A 15221-nucleotide genomic window follows, 5' to 3' on the forward strand; every position below is an offset into this window, starting at 1 on the left:
GTGAGTGTTTTTTTTTTTAGTACTCAGCCATGTTTAATTTATTTTAAAACTCAGCCAATCCCAAAGTTTTCTTGCTTTATGTCATCTCAGTCAACACCCAGGACTGGAAAGGATGTAAACGCACATTATTTTTGATTGAGTTATTCATTGGCAGATCTTATTGTTTCCTTATGTCATTTTCCTTCTTTCAAGGTTGAAGGGTCTGTTTTTTTTTTAACCTTACATAAAATTTGAAGCACAGGCCATTTAGCACAAATGGTTTATGCTCCACACGAACCTCCTCCCACCCATCTTCATCTAACCCTATCAGCATAACCTTCAATTCCTTTCTCTGTCATGTTTATCTAACTTCTCCTTAAATGCATCTATGCTATTTGCCTGAACTACTCCTTTTGGTAGTGAATTCCACATTCTAAGCACTCTTTGGGTAAAGAAATTCCTCCTGAATTCTCTATTGGATTTATTGGTGATTATTTTGTATTTGTGATTCCTAGTTTTGGACTCCCCACATCTGGTCTCATACTCAGTCCTATTACACCAAAGATCAGTGTTGGGGTTTTTCTCTGAAATGCCTCCACAGGTTGAATATAGCCTTGATGTCTTGTGTGAAACCAAATCCAGCTATATGTTTATTTATTTTACATCTTTATATGCATTCAAAATAGCTAGAATCAAACTCAAAACTGGCTGGATGGATTTTTTTTCAGTTAAAGTTTCTATTGCAAAGAACAGGTTCTCCCATTTATCAGTATTTGTACTTTGCTTTCACTATTTGTTTTCCTTCTTGGCCTGCCTTGATACCTAAACCATAAATGTAACCATTTGTATTGTCAGGTGGCAGCTTACTATGCTGTGAATCATGTCCTGCTGCCTTTCACCGTGAGTGCCTGAACATTGAGATGCCGAAAGGAAAATGGTACTGTAATGACTGTAAGGCTGGCAAAAAGCCACACTATAAGGATGTCATCTGGGTTAAACTCGGTCGATATAGGTAAGATTTTTGAAATGCTAACCGTGATGGGGTATGCAATAATTTGAATTGCACATGCCTCAATAGGGGTACAATCTAGTTCAATTCAGTTCTACTTAAGAAAAGACAAAAAGCAAGGAACTAGAAAAGGTTATCAAGCCCACTTTTTAAAATTCATATACAATCTATTTTGAGACTTATCTCGTGATGAAGGTTTTTCGCTGGCCCACAAAAGTAAATCAAGCGAAACTCCAGAATACATTGTGTATCCTAAAGTAGTTTTCTTTTTTGATATTTCCATAGTGCCTTCAGTTCAAGAACCATGATGTTGCACACACTTTGATCATCTCTGTCTTATAATCTTTAACCTTGTAACCCTTAATCCTAGTCCTAATCAGACATGTGGTCACTTTTTTAAAAAGAAAGATGTTGATGACACACTGGTAGTGGCATTATTTAGAAGTCAATTCTACATACCCACATCTTTGGAAGAGAAAAATTTATTAAATTTCAAGTCTTGCTTGAAACATTTTAATTTTAGGCACATTGACTTTAGTTCTGTGTTCACAGTCCAATTTAAATAACCTGAATGTACCTACATTATCCATTCTTTTCAGAATATCAACTTATGCCTCCTTTATTTTAGTGAAAACAAATTGAGAACTCTAGTCTTGGATTTTCATGTTGTACTGCCCAACATACTTGGGATGGGAAATGGAGCACTGCATCATTTTCTGCCATCAATATCTGCAGCTAGGGAAGCACGAAAGACTAAAATGGATGAGTACATTCAAATAGTGTGGTGACGTTCCATTTAGCATTATTACTGCCTCAATTGCACCCACTCATGTTCTCATCCAATTATGTTCTTGTCCATTTAGTCAGCCGTCCAATTTTGAGTACCAAAATCAAAGCAGAAGTGAAATTTAAAAAACACAGGAGGTACTTTGTACCTTTTAATTTACAGAAAGCTCATTTCTCAGACGATGTTCGTAATTTCCTTTGCTGTTGATAACTATTTTATCATCTACCCTTGTACCAATATTGCGGGGTTGCCATTTACCCGTCCCACGCTATTGCACAGAGGTCAGAATAGGTTTCCCATTGGGAATTTCCCTGTAACTATTTTTTGGAGGAAGAAGCCGAGGAACCGGGGATCTTGCCAAGGTGATCAGGGGGTGTGCCATATCCATCTGCCAGTACACCCATGTTAGAGTAGGCAAGCCAATGTGCTCCTACCTCCAGTGGTCTTAATGGTGCTTGCAGAGTTTGTGCTTTACAAAGATAATCATCAGAGTATTTTACATACTGCATCCTGACCTATTGCCCACTTTTACCTTAGGCACTCTACTGCCAGTGGCCTGATGGCAATAACATTAGCTAATCACTTGTTCACAGATACATAAAGTTAATCATGGGGTTTGATGGTAAGCTGTTAAAGCACTTTTTAACACAGCAAGGTAGAGGTAATTGTAAGTGGTAAACATGCTTAGTAAAGTGCATCCTTGGAAGATGTGCTTGGCCTGGTAAAGTCATTATGCTTTTTGCAGCATTGAGAGGCCACATGTCAAATGGAAGAATTGGTAGGACCTTCCTTGACCACCTCTGTCCATTTATCTGCCAGGACTCTCTTGGGGCACTGTTTTAGTCAGTTCCAAAGACATCCTCCCTCTTGAGCCTAACCTAATGAAGCAGTGCTTTGGGATTCTTTCCTAATACCACATCGGCAGACATGAAGTGCATTAAAAAAGACAATTTAATTCACACCAGAATTATATCTGCCAATAGACACTCCAGTCTCCACAAGTTACTAGCAGTGTATGCCTCTTTTCGTCATTATCTTGCTATGGCAATTAATATTAGGAGAATGCTAAGATATATTATATATATATATATTTTATGACATTTAGATACACCAACTATCTAACCTCATTTGCACACTAAAACTCCACATTTGGGGTAACTGCTGTAAATTCACGTTCTTAGGGGATTGAGTGCATACTGCCAGAACAGCTTTTGGTCATCATATTCTCAGAATTCCAATGCATTTTATGCTTTTTTTTTTTCTTGTCAGGTGGTGGCCAGCTGAAGTCTGTCATCCCAAAAATGTTCCTACAAATATTCAAAAAATGAAACATCAAATTGGCGAGTTCCCTGTCCGTTTCTTTGGCTCCAATGACTACTTCTGGACTTATCAGGCACGGGTGTTCTCATACATGGAAGGGGACAAAGGGAGTAAAGACAAAAAGTGCAAGAGCCTTAACACCATCTTTAAAAAAGGTAATGCCGTTAAAAGCAGGAACATTTGGGAATGTATAACTAAGGCAAATTCAATTAGTATTAAGGATTATAAAACTTTCCTAATCCAGGTACCCAGTATCAGCATCAAGCAATGGGGAAGGTGCTCTTCAGGGTTTATTAGAAGTTATCATCAATGATTTGGGTTTTGGAAATCAGCAGAAACAGTTACTCATTCCAGGGGTAGTAGGAACACTTTATCAATGCTTACAGCCTAACGATATAAGCATGGGATAGTGTAGTTTTGAAGCTTCCCACTCATCCCCAAGATAGTTTATTTTTGTCTTTGCTGCCATTCTCACCTCGCCCCTCTTGGGTGAATAATTATTTCACTCTGTTGCTAAAACAGATTTCACCTGTGTTAAGAAAACATGGACATCAGTAAATACAGAGTTTCTATTTTTTTATGGAACTCAAACACTTAACTTGCCTATAATAAATATGGCTTTACAAAATGGCTAATGAATTCTAATCTCCATTGTTATCAATTGACAACAATAAATCTTTTGGAAAAGTCAAAGATCAGTCTGTACTTTACATTTATTTTTCTTGAGATAAACTCAGTATTTTAAATGTAAGCGTTCAAAATTACTGTAAAGCTGCCACATGAGCAATAATTTTACTATTATTTAGACCCTCTTAAAGATGACTTGCTGTTTGGCAAACTCCTCATCAATGCTGGTATTAAAAATGAAATGAACATTTCCACCCTCCATCTCTGCATTCAGGCAGGGAATACTACAGATCGAGTCTTTATTCTTTGAATGAGGAACATCCACTGCATTTCGCAAACACTCCTTACTCTGTCAGTCATTTTTGTGCATAGCTAGCATTGTTGTAGAGAAAGTATATTTTTTGCCACATTGACTGTTTGGTGCATGCTGCTTTCCTTCTGGGGAAAGAGCTGACATGTCTAAGATAGGTTTGCCTTTTCTATGAAATAGGAGACGAGAGGATCAACATGTTGTGACACCAGCATTAAAGTGCCTTAGAAGAGGTTATTGCTCTCACAGTTATTCTACTTGTAACATGGGCTTATCCTAGTGAGGGTGCTTTTCATTTGCAGAATGAAGGAAATGTTAATATGTATAAAAAGTTTTTTTTTAATTCTGTAGTAGACCAGAATCTTCCTTATTTTGATGTTATTAACCGCCTTAATATTCAGCATCAGTATTAAAAAAATATATTTTTAAAATTTTAAAGATGGTTTTCAATTCTGCTCATGTTCCAAATATTGGGAACAATGCATACAGGTTGTTTTAGGATGATGAGATAAGGTTATAGACGTCACTGATATTGTAACTACACCAGTCCATCTGGTTTTTCACACTGGCTGTCTCTACAGCACTACAGGAAGCTGCAGAAAGATTTGAGGAGCTGAAAACCCAAAGAGAGACGAGACAGGCACTGGAGGAGAAACGGAATGAAAAAAAACCACCACCATACAAACATATCAAGGTATAGATTGTCAACTAGTCCCAGAATATACCAACTAGGGTGTACCATTTTGCATTAAATGCATACAACATACAATACATACAAGATGATGAGCAATACATTGTCGGTATATACCATAGAATACTGCAGTACATTTACCATATACAGACTGGAGAGCAATGCACTGTATCTGGTACATATAAGCCCCAATTTTAACATGGGGCAAGTGTCGAGTTCATCCGCATGAGTCCTGGGCCATTTTAACTCCCAGGCCTCATTTTTTAAAAACCTGACTCCCGCCTGAACTCCGAGTCAATGGCGTGAGGCTGGGTGAACTGGCAGGAGACCACAGCCAGGGGGCTATTCCTGCGGATACGGACCCCAGCAATCAGATAAGTGGATTGGGGGACCAAAAGAGATTGTGTGTCTGGGAGGGATGGAGGCAGGGTAAGATTTGACAAGGGAACTTAAAATATGTAAATTAACTGATCTTCGACGCCAACTTTTGGTCGTGGTGCTTCGTAGCGCTGGGTTAGCTTTGCGAGGCTTGCATCACATGCCAACCTCGCAACACATAGTTAAAATAATTTCAGGGTCTGATTGACATCATCAGACCCCAACCGTTGAATCTCAATGACGTCCGTGCCTGCCTGGGAAGAAGGTCTGACATACTGCCTGAAACACGCCTGTTAAAATGGCACAGGGTGCATATGCACCATGGATCTGGTGACTGCCACTATTTTAACCCCGCATGCCCTATTCTCGTCAGTCACAGGGGATTAAAATCGGTTATAAACTGCAGATTGCTGTGCTGCAATTCAACACACCGGAGAGCTCTGGGTTACATCCACCACATGCAATCTAGAGAGCACTGTTGTGTTCCACAGTTGTGCAGTTGGTTCCTTTACGAATACATTGATATTCCGCTGTCTGTACTGTCGGGCTCCTTTAGATTATAGTGACTTGCTGTTCAAATGTCTTAAATTACATTCCTGTGTGTGTGAAGTTTAGGGTAGTAACGGTCCTCATTTGTTAATGCTCCACCTACAAATAGGATATTGCTAACATCTATTAAGGGACACCACCTGGGATCTGTCTCATTAGAAAAGTCCTGCTATGAGCATCCTTCATTTTATATGCCCTTAGGGGGGTTCTTCTTTTTCTTTCCGATATTGTTGGTTCCAATGTGAACCATGACGACTGGTTCTTCCCTCTCCCAATTTCTTTCATGTACTTCGAAATATTTCTTACCATGAATCGCATAGGCAGTGCATCCTGCCACTCTATAGTTTGCGACTGCAGAGGATGCCTCCTGCTCCACATCCTCACCACAGCCTTCCACCTTATCTCCATAGGTAGTGAGTACATTGAAACTGTTGGACAGGACCAGTTTCTGGACTTTGTTTATTAAGTTCCGTTCTCCTACTGCAGTTCTCTAGTTCTTACTGGATTTTCAAATAGCTTGCTCGGGCAAAACAATTTCATTAACAAGCAGGTTATATATTTCATGTGAAATTCCTTTCCTATAGAATATCACTAAAGTCACTAATCTGATTCTAGGTGTGGCATTAGAAGGGTGGACTGTGCTAGTACTCAGGATACTATTTAATTACAAAAGTCTCTACTATCTTTCTGGCAGCAAAAGCTGTGAGATATCTGGACTTTTGGTCTGGTGTGTGTGCAAATCTTGTCTCTTTCTCTCCAGTATCATGTTTACTATGTTTCCATGTGTTTATGAACTTGTATGTTAATACTAAAGTTGATTTTAGTCTTTAAATGCATGGTGGTAGTTCATCACCCGAGGTTAAGACTAGTTAAAGTCTAGTGCAAAGTTTACTGTCGTTGGAGTAATTAAAGAAAGAAAGACAGACTTGCATTTATATAGCGACTTTCACGACCACCAGATGTCTCAAAGCACTTTATAGCCAATGAACACAACATAAGAAATAGGAGCAGGAGTAGGCCATTTGGCCCCTCGAGCCTGCTCTGCCATTTAATAAGATCATGGCTGATCTGATCTTGGGCTCAGCTCCATTTCCCTGCCCGCTCCCCGTAATTCTTCACTCCCTTATCGTTTAAAAATCTGTCTATCTCCACCTTAAATATATTTAATGACCCAGCCTCCACAGCTCTCTGGGACAGAGAATTCCACAGATTTATGAACCTCTGAGAGAAAAAATTCCTCCTCATTTCAGTTCTAAATGGGCAAACCCTTATTCTTAAACTATGCCCCCTAGTTCTAGATTCCCCCACGAGTGGAAACATCCTCTCAGCATCTACCTTGTCGAGTCCCCTCAGTATTTTATATGTTTCAATAAGATCACCTCTCATTCTTCTAAACTCCAATGAGTATAGGCCCAACCTACTCGACCTTTCTTCATAAGCCAATCCTTTCATCTCTGGAATCAACATAGTGAACCTCTGAATTGCCTCCAATGCAAGTATATCCCTCCTTAAATAAGGAGGACAAAACTGTACGCAGTACTCTAGGTGTGGTTTTGCCAATACCCTGTACAGTTGTAGCAAGACTTCCCAGCTTTTATATTCCATCCTCCTTGCAATAAAGGCCAATATTCCATTTGCCTTCCTGATTACTTGCATACTAAATTTTTGTGTTTCATGCACACGAGTCCCCAGGTCCCTCTGTACTGCAACATTTTGTAATCTTTCTCGATTTAAATAATAATTTGCTTTTTTATTTTTCCTGCCAAAGTGGATAACCTCACACTTCCCCACGTTATAGTCCATCAGCCAAATGTTTGCCTACTCACTTAGCCTGTCTATATCCCTTTGCAGATTATTTGTGTCTTCCTCACAACTTGCTTTCCCACCCATCTTTGTGTCATCAGCAAACTTGGCTACATTACACTTGGTCCTTTCATCCAAGTCATTAATATAGGTGATAAATAGTTGAGGTCCCAGCACCGATCCCTGTGGCACCCCACTAGTTACCGTTTGCCAACCGGAAAGTGACCCATTTATCCCATCTCTCTGTTTTCTGTTACTTAGCCAATCCTCTATCCATGCTAATTTCTTACCCCCAGCCCCGTGAGCTCTTATCTTGTGCAGTAACCTTTTATGTGGCACCTTATCGAATGCCTTCTGGAAATCCAAATACACCACATCCACTGGTTTCCCCCTTATCCACCCTGCTCGTTACATCCTCAAAGAACTCCAGCAAATTTGTCAAACGCGATTTCCCTTTCATAAAACCATGCTGACTCTGCTTGACTGCATTAATTTTTCCAAATATCCTGCTACTGCTTCTTTAATGATGAATTCTAGCATTTTCCCAATGACAGATGTTAGGCTAACTGGTCTATAGTTTCCTCCTTTCTTAAATAGGGGCATTACATTTGAAGTTTTCCAATCAGCTGGGAACTCTCTAGATTCCAGGGTTTGTTGGTAGATTGCAACCAATGCATTCACTATCTCTGCAGCCACTTCTTTTAAGACCCTAGGATGTAGGCCATTAGGTCCAGGGGACTTGTCCACCTTTAGTCCCATTATTTTACTGAGTACTTTTTCTTTAGTGATAGTGATTGTTTTAAGTTCCCCCCTCCCTGCACCCCCTTGATTATCTATTATTGGGATGTTTTTCGTGTCTTCCAACATGAAAAGCGATACAAAATATTTGTTCAAAGTCTCTGCCATTTCCCTGTTCTCCATTATTAATTCCCCAGTCTCATCCTCGAAGGGACCAACGTTTATTTTAGCTATCCTCTTCCATATATACCTGTAGAAGCTCTTACTATCTGTTTTTATATTTCTTGCTAGTTTACTCTCATCATCCATCGTCTCTCTCTCTCTCATTTTTTTAGTCGTTCTTTGTTGGTTTTTAAAATTTTCCCAATCCTCTGGCATCCCACTAATCTTGGTAACATTATATGCCTTTGTTTTCAATTTGATACCATCCTTTACTTCCTTAGTTAGCCACAGATGGTTTTCCCTTCTCTTAAAGTCTTTCCTTCTCACTGGAATATATTTTTGTTAAATGTCTCCTTGAATGTCTGTCACTGCTCATCAACCGTCTTACTCTTTAATCTATTTTCCCGGTCCACTTCATGCCTTTGTATTCGCCTTTATTTAAGATCAGGACACTGGTTTGAGACCCAACCTCCTCACCCTCCAACTGAATTTGAAATTCAACCATGCTATGATCACTCTTTCCTAGAGGATCATTTATTATGAGATAATTTCTTAATCCTGTCTCATTACACAGTACCAGATCTAGATAGCCTGCCCCCTGGTTGGTTCCACAACGTACTGTTCAAGGAAACCATCCCAGATACACTCTATGAACTCTTCCTCAAGGCTACCTTGGCCAATTTGATTTTTCCAATCAATATGAAGATTAAAATCGCCCATGATCATTGCTGTACCTTTCTTACAAGCCGCTGTTATTTCTTGATTTATACTCTGTCCAACAGTGTAGCTACTATTCGGGGGACCTAAAGACTACGCCCACCAGTGACTTCTTCCCCTTATTATTTCTATCTCCACCCAAACTGATTCTACATCTTGATCTTCTGAGCCAATATCATTTCTCACTACTGCACTGATCTCATCCTTTATTAACAGAGCTACCCACCTCCTTTTCCTTTCTATTTATCCTTTCGAAATGTCAAATACCCTGTAATATTTAGTTCCTAGCCTTGGTCACCTTGCAACCACGTCTCTAATAGTTATCAGATCATACCCATTTATATCTATTTGTGCCGTCAACAATGAATTAGCCTTTGATTGCAAGGCTGTGAAAAAATACAACTTTCCAGATCGTAGTGGATAACTCACTCATGGGAATTGTAATGAAATAATGCTTAACACTTGCATCTTCATTTTGCTAAAAGTTGTGAACAGAGGGCAAATGTACCACAATGTCTTCCTGCTTTTCCAGCTAAGAGATGAGGGTATAGCTCCATTTGAGGTCTTTGTAAAAGAAAAAGCATTTTTGTCTAAGATTTGTCATGCTGTTGGCTTCCTTAATTCTGTCATAGTGTGTAAAGGGTTAAGAACCGGCTTCATTCACAGGAAAACATATTTAATTTTTGATACAAATGTTACAGTATGAGTTGGTTAGTCTGACAGTGGGTTCAAACCATTTCATTTGAATATAAACATCTGTGATATTTCTCCAAGTATCTATTCAGTTGGCAGCTTTTTGGGATTTAATAGACAGTTACTTAAATTTGTTTGCTCCTGGTCACTTTTTTGAAGGTATTTATCAGCCTGTCTTGCACCAATCTTTAAAGAAAGATAGGCTAGACAGTTTCTGAAGATGGTGACAAAAAGAAAAGAACTGCGCATAAGAATATTACTCGCATAATAATTTAGTGCAGCAGTCACAAACTCTAATTTGCTACTACTCGGTAGCAAGCGAAGCTTACGAATTACTGTAAAAAAATATTGTTATAAATTTTTTTTTACTATTTAATAAATTAATTTTGTAGTTAAAGCCCAAGTCAAAGTCTGGTGTAATGTTACTCTGCCAACGTCTGATGGCTAGGAGTGTCACATGATATAACCAGTTCTAGGACTCATCAACAAAATGAACCTGAAATATAGATTGAATAAGATGTTTTAAAACCCCAAGAATGTAACAGCCAGATATAGTAAGCAAGGGAATAATCACCTAACCAAAACAGAGGCGTCATGTCATGTGTTTATTGATAGGCGAATGTTCCTAGCTGATTTTTTCTTTTTAGCAGAGTAGCACTCATGTCCTATTTCTATGTGTAGGTTGGACATTTGAAAATAATGAGCATCATACTTATGTTAGATATGCTATTGTTCTACAGTTTAATTAACAAATGTATTTTTAATTTTAATATGGACTTTAGAGAGATACTTAAGCAATGACTCAGTGTCGAGGTTTAACCATCTGTTTTTCTGTCAAGGTAAACAAGGCCGTGGGTAAGGCTCAGATCTTCACTGCTGATCTGTCTGAGATTCCACGATGTAATTGTAAGCCAACTGATGAGAATCCCTGTGGGCTAGACTCCGAATGTCTGAACAGGATGTTAATGTATGAGTGTCATCCAGCTGTCTGTCCTGCAGGAGAGAAGTGCCAGAACCAATGCTTCACCAAACGGCAGTATCCTGAAGTGGAAATTTTAAAAACTTCAGGGCGAGGCTGGGGTTTACTTTCTAAATTTGAAATTAAGAAGGTGAGACGTGTAACCCCGTTAGTTTCTAAATATTGAAAGCATAGCATTGTGCTCGTACTCGGAAGAACCCGGTTCTTACTGAAAAGTGGGATAAATACATTACTAGTGTTCAGTTGATGATCTCCTGAGGTGAAGATGGAGCACAAGTAAACAGCAGTACTTGCTTGCTACTACTGATTATTCCAACTCGGACATCTAAAGCTGTGATGGATATTAGACCACAAGATACTCCACAGAACTATGCACTGATTTTTCTATAGCAGTTGTCAGCTGGATATTTAGAAACTGAAAAAACAGACTCCACGTACAAAATTGGACCATTTTAAACATCACCTCGATGAGAAATACTTTTATGTTAAAAGTACTTTATTCTCCATATTTATCCATACAGAGCAGATATTCCCAGCTGGGGAAACAGTTGGGGTACTACAGTTGGTTTTAGCAGCCTAGGGATATAGAAACATAGAAAATAGGTGCAGGAGCAGGCCATTCAGCCCTTCTAGCCTGCACCGCCATTCAATGAGTTCATGGCTGAACATGAAACTTCAGTACCCCCTTCCTGCTTTCACGCCATACCCCTTGATCCCCCGAGTAGTAAGGACTTCATCTAACTCCCTTTTGAATATATTTAGTGAATTGGCCTCAACTACTTCCTGTGGTAGAGAATTCCACAGGTTCACCACTCTCTGAGTGAAGAAGTTTCTCCTTATCTCGGTCCTAAATGGCTTACCCCTTATCCTTAGACTGTGACCCCTGGTTCTGGACTTCCCCAACATTGGGAACATTCTTCCTGCATCCAACCTGTCCAAACCCGTCAGAATTTTAAACGTTTCTATGAGGTCCCCTCTCACTCTTCTGAACTCCAGTGAATACAAGCCCAGTTGATCCAGTCTTTCTTGATAGGTCAGTCCCACCATCCCGGGAATCAGTCTGGTGAATCTTCGCTGCACTCCCTCAATAGCAAGAATGTCCTTCCTCAAGTTAGGAGACCAAAACTGTACACAATACTCCAGGTGTGGCCCTACCAAGGCCCTGTACAACTGTAGCAACACCTCCCTGCCCCTGTACTCAAATCCCCTCGCTATGAAGGCCAACATGCCATTTGCTTTCTTAACCGCCTGCTGTACCTGCATGCCAACCTTCAATGACTGATGTACCATGACACCCAGGTCTTGTTGCACCTTCCCTTTTCCTAATCTGTCACCATTCAGATAATAGTCTGTCTCTCTGTTTTTACCACCAAAGTGGATAACCTCACATTTATCCACATTATACTTCATCTGCCACGCATTTGCCCACTCACCTAACCTATCCAAGTCACTCTGTAGCCTCATAGCATCCTCCTCGCAGCTCACACTGCCACCCAACTTAGTGTCATCCGCAAATTTGGAGATACTACATTTAATCCCCTCGTCTAAATCATTAATGTACAATGTAAACAGCTGGGGCCCCAGCACAGAACCCTGCGGTACCCCACTAGTCACTGCCTGCCATTCCGAAAAGTACCCATTTACTCCTACTCTTTGCTTCCTGTCTGACAACCAGTTCTCAATCCACGTCAGCACACTACCCCCAATCCCATGTGCTTTAACTTTGCACATTAATCTCCTGTGTGGGACCTTGTCGAAAGCTTTCTGAAAGTCCAAATATACCACATCAACTGGTACTCCTTTGTCCACTTTATTGGAAACATCCTCAAAAAATTCCAGAAGATTTGTCAAGCATGATCTCCCTTTCACAAATCCATGCTGACTTGGACCTATCATGTCACCATTTTCCAAATGCGCTGCTATGACATCCTTAATAATTGATTCCATCATTTTACCCACTACCGATGTCAGGCTGACCGGTCTATAATTCCCTGCTTTCTCTCTCCCTCCTTTTTTAAAAAGTGGGGTTACATTGGCTACCCTCCACTCGATAGGAACTGATCCAGAGTCAATGGAATGTTGGAAAATGACTGTCAATGCATCCGCTATTTCCAAGGCCACCTCCTTAAGTACTCTGGGATGCAGTCCATCAGGCCCTGGGGATTTATTGGCCTTCAATCCCATCAATTTCCCCAACACAATTTCCCGACTAATAAAGATTTCCCTCAGTTCCTCCTCCTTACTAGACCCTCTGACCACTTTTATATCCGGAAGGTTGTTTGTGTCCTCCTTAGTGAATACTGAACCAAAGTACTTGTTCAATTGGTCTGCCATTTCTTTGTTCCCTGTTATGACTTCCCCTGATTCTGACTGCAGGGGACCTACGTTTGTCTTTACTAACCTTTTTCTCTTTACATACCTATAGAAACTTTTGCAATCCGCCTTAATGTTCCCTGCAAGCTTCTTCTCGTACTCCATTTTCCCTGCCCTAATCAAACCCTTTGTCCTTCTCTGCTGAGTTCTAAATTTCTCCCAGTCCCCAGGTTCGCTGCTATTTCTGGCCAATGTGTATGCCATTTCCTTGGCTTTAATACTATCCCTGATTTCCCTAGATAGCCACGGTTGAGCCACCTTCCCTTTTTTATTTTTACGCCAGACAGGAATGTACAATTGTTGTAATTCATCCATGCGGTCTCTAAATGTCTGCCATTGCCCATCCACAGTCAACCCCTTAAGTATCATTAGCCAATCTATCTTAGCCAATTCATGCCTCATACCTTCAAAGTTACCCTTCTTTAAGTTCTGGACCATGGTCTCTGAATTAACTGTTTCATTCTCCATCCTAATGCAGAATTCCACCATATTATGGTCACTCTTCCCCAAGGGGCCTCGCGCAATGAGATTGCTAATTAATCCTCTCTCATTACACAACACCCAGTCTAAGATGGCCTCCCCCCTAGTTGATTCCTCGACATATTGGTCTAGAAAAATTATGAAAGGGAAAAATTACTCAGTGTGCTTGGTCCTGATTACCATCCATTGAACCCTGCTAGAAAGTGCATGTGTGCAGGCGAGAACAGGATCTAGTAGTTGGACAATTTGTTAATAGCTGCTTTTACATTGGTGCTACATTAATTTTGATTCTGGGAGATGGGCACCCACAAGCTGGCTCATGGCCTTTAAGATATGGCTCCCTTACCCCAGCAGCATACTCTTAGATACTTGAAAGCTGGGTCCACAAGCCTGCTGCTGAGTTAAGGGAGTCATATTTAGCAGTGTGAACACTAGGAACTAGATCATGGACACGGGTCCCCTGGAATTCGAATTAAAATATCAGCAATGTAAAAGCAGCTAAGTACCGGTTAGCCTAACATCTGTCGTTAGGAAAATGCTGGAGTCCATTATTAAAGAAGCAGTAGCAGGACATTTGGAAAAGCATAATTCAATCAAGCAGAGTCAACATGGTTTTATGAAAGGAAAATCATGTTCAACAAATTTGCTGGAGTTCTTTGAGAATGTAACGAGCAGGGTGGATAAAGGGGAACCAGTGGATGTGGTGTATTTGGATTTCCAGAAGGCGCCACATAAAAGGTCACTGCACATTATAAAAGTTCACGGGGTTGGGGGTAATATATTGAGGATTGGCTAACTAACAGAAAACAGAGAGTCAGGATAAACGGGTCATTTTCCGGTTGGCAAACAATGACTAGTGGGGTGCCACAGCGATTGGTGCTGGGGCCTCAACTATTTACAATCTATATTAATGATTTGGATGAAGGGACCGAGTGTAATGTAGCCAAGTTTGCTGCTGACACAAAGATGGGTGGGAAAGCAAATTGTGAGGAGGACACAAATAATTTGCAACGGGATATAGTCAGGCTAAGTGAGTGGGCAAAACTCTGGCAGATGGAGTATAATGTAGGAAAATGTGAGGTAATCCACTTTGGCAGGAAAAATAGAAAAGCAAATTAAATTTAAATGGAGAAAAATTGCAAAGTGCTTCAGTACAGAGGGACCTGGGGGTCCTTGTGCATGAAACACAAAATGTTAGTATGCAGGTACAGCAAGTAATCAGGAAGGCAAATGGAATGTTGGCCTTTATAGCAATGGGTTTAGAGTATAAAAGCAGAGAAGTCCTGCTACAACTGTACAGGGTATTGGTGAGGCCACAGCTGGTCTCTGTATTTAAGGAAGGATATACTTGCATTGGAGGCTGTTCAATAAAGGTTCATCACTAGGTTGATTCTGTAGATGAGGGGGTTGACTTATGAAGATAGATTGAGTAGGTTGGGACTATACTCATTGGAGTTCAGTAGAATTTAAGGTGATCTTATCAAAACATATAAGATAATGAGAGGGCTCGACAAGTTGGATGCAGAAATGATATTTCCACATAACTAAAACTAGGGGGCAGAGTCTCAGAATAAGGGGCCATCCATTTAAAACTGAGATGAGGAGGAATTTCTTCTCTGAGGTTTG

General features: G+C 40.2%; 1 protein-coding gene across 15 annotated transcripts in view; it reads left to right on the forward strand.

Annotated features, from left to right (window-relative positions):
• LOC139262968 (histone-lysine N-methyltransferase, H3 lysine-36 specific-like) overlaps positions 1 to 15221 on the forward strand; it is a 281574-nt gene that overhangs the window by 223032 nt on the left and 43321 nt on the right. For 14 of the 15 annotated variants that reach the window (XR_011593007.1, XR_011593008.1, XM_070878367.1 and 11 more), the window contains 4 exons: positions 835 to 991; positions 3045 to 3250; positions 4614 to 4726; positions 10603 to 10872. Coding sequence is in view for 13 of the 15 variants with exons in the window: in XM_070878367.1 (XP_070734468.1) it covers positions 835 to 991; positions 3045 to 3250; positions 4614 to 4726; positions 10603 to 10872 (746 nt within the window). In the remaining 2 variants the exon portion in view is untranslated. Of the gene's footprint in view, positions 1 to 834; positions 992 to 3044; positions 3251 to 4613; positions 4727 to 10602; positions 10873 to 15221 lie in introns of those variants that run through there. The other variant, XM_070878373.1, reaches the window with a different exon arrangement.

Source organism: Pristiophorus japonicus, chromosome 4, assembly GCF_044704955.1.
Source record: "Pristiophorus japonicus isolate sPriJap1 chromosome 4, sPriJap1.hap1, whole genome shotgun sequence".
NCBI classification, from domain to species: domain Eukaryota; kingdom Metazoa; phylum Chordata; class Chondrichthyes; family Pristiophoridae; genus Pristiophorus; species Pristiophorus japonicus.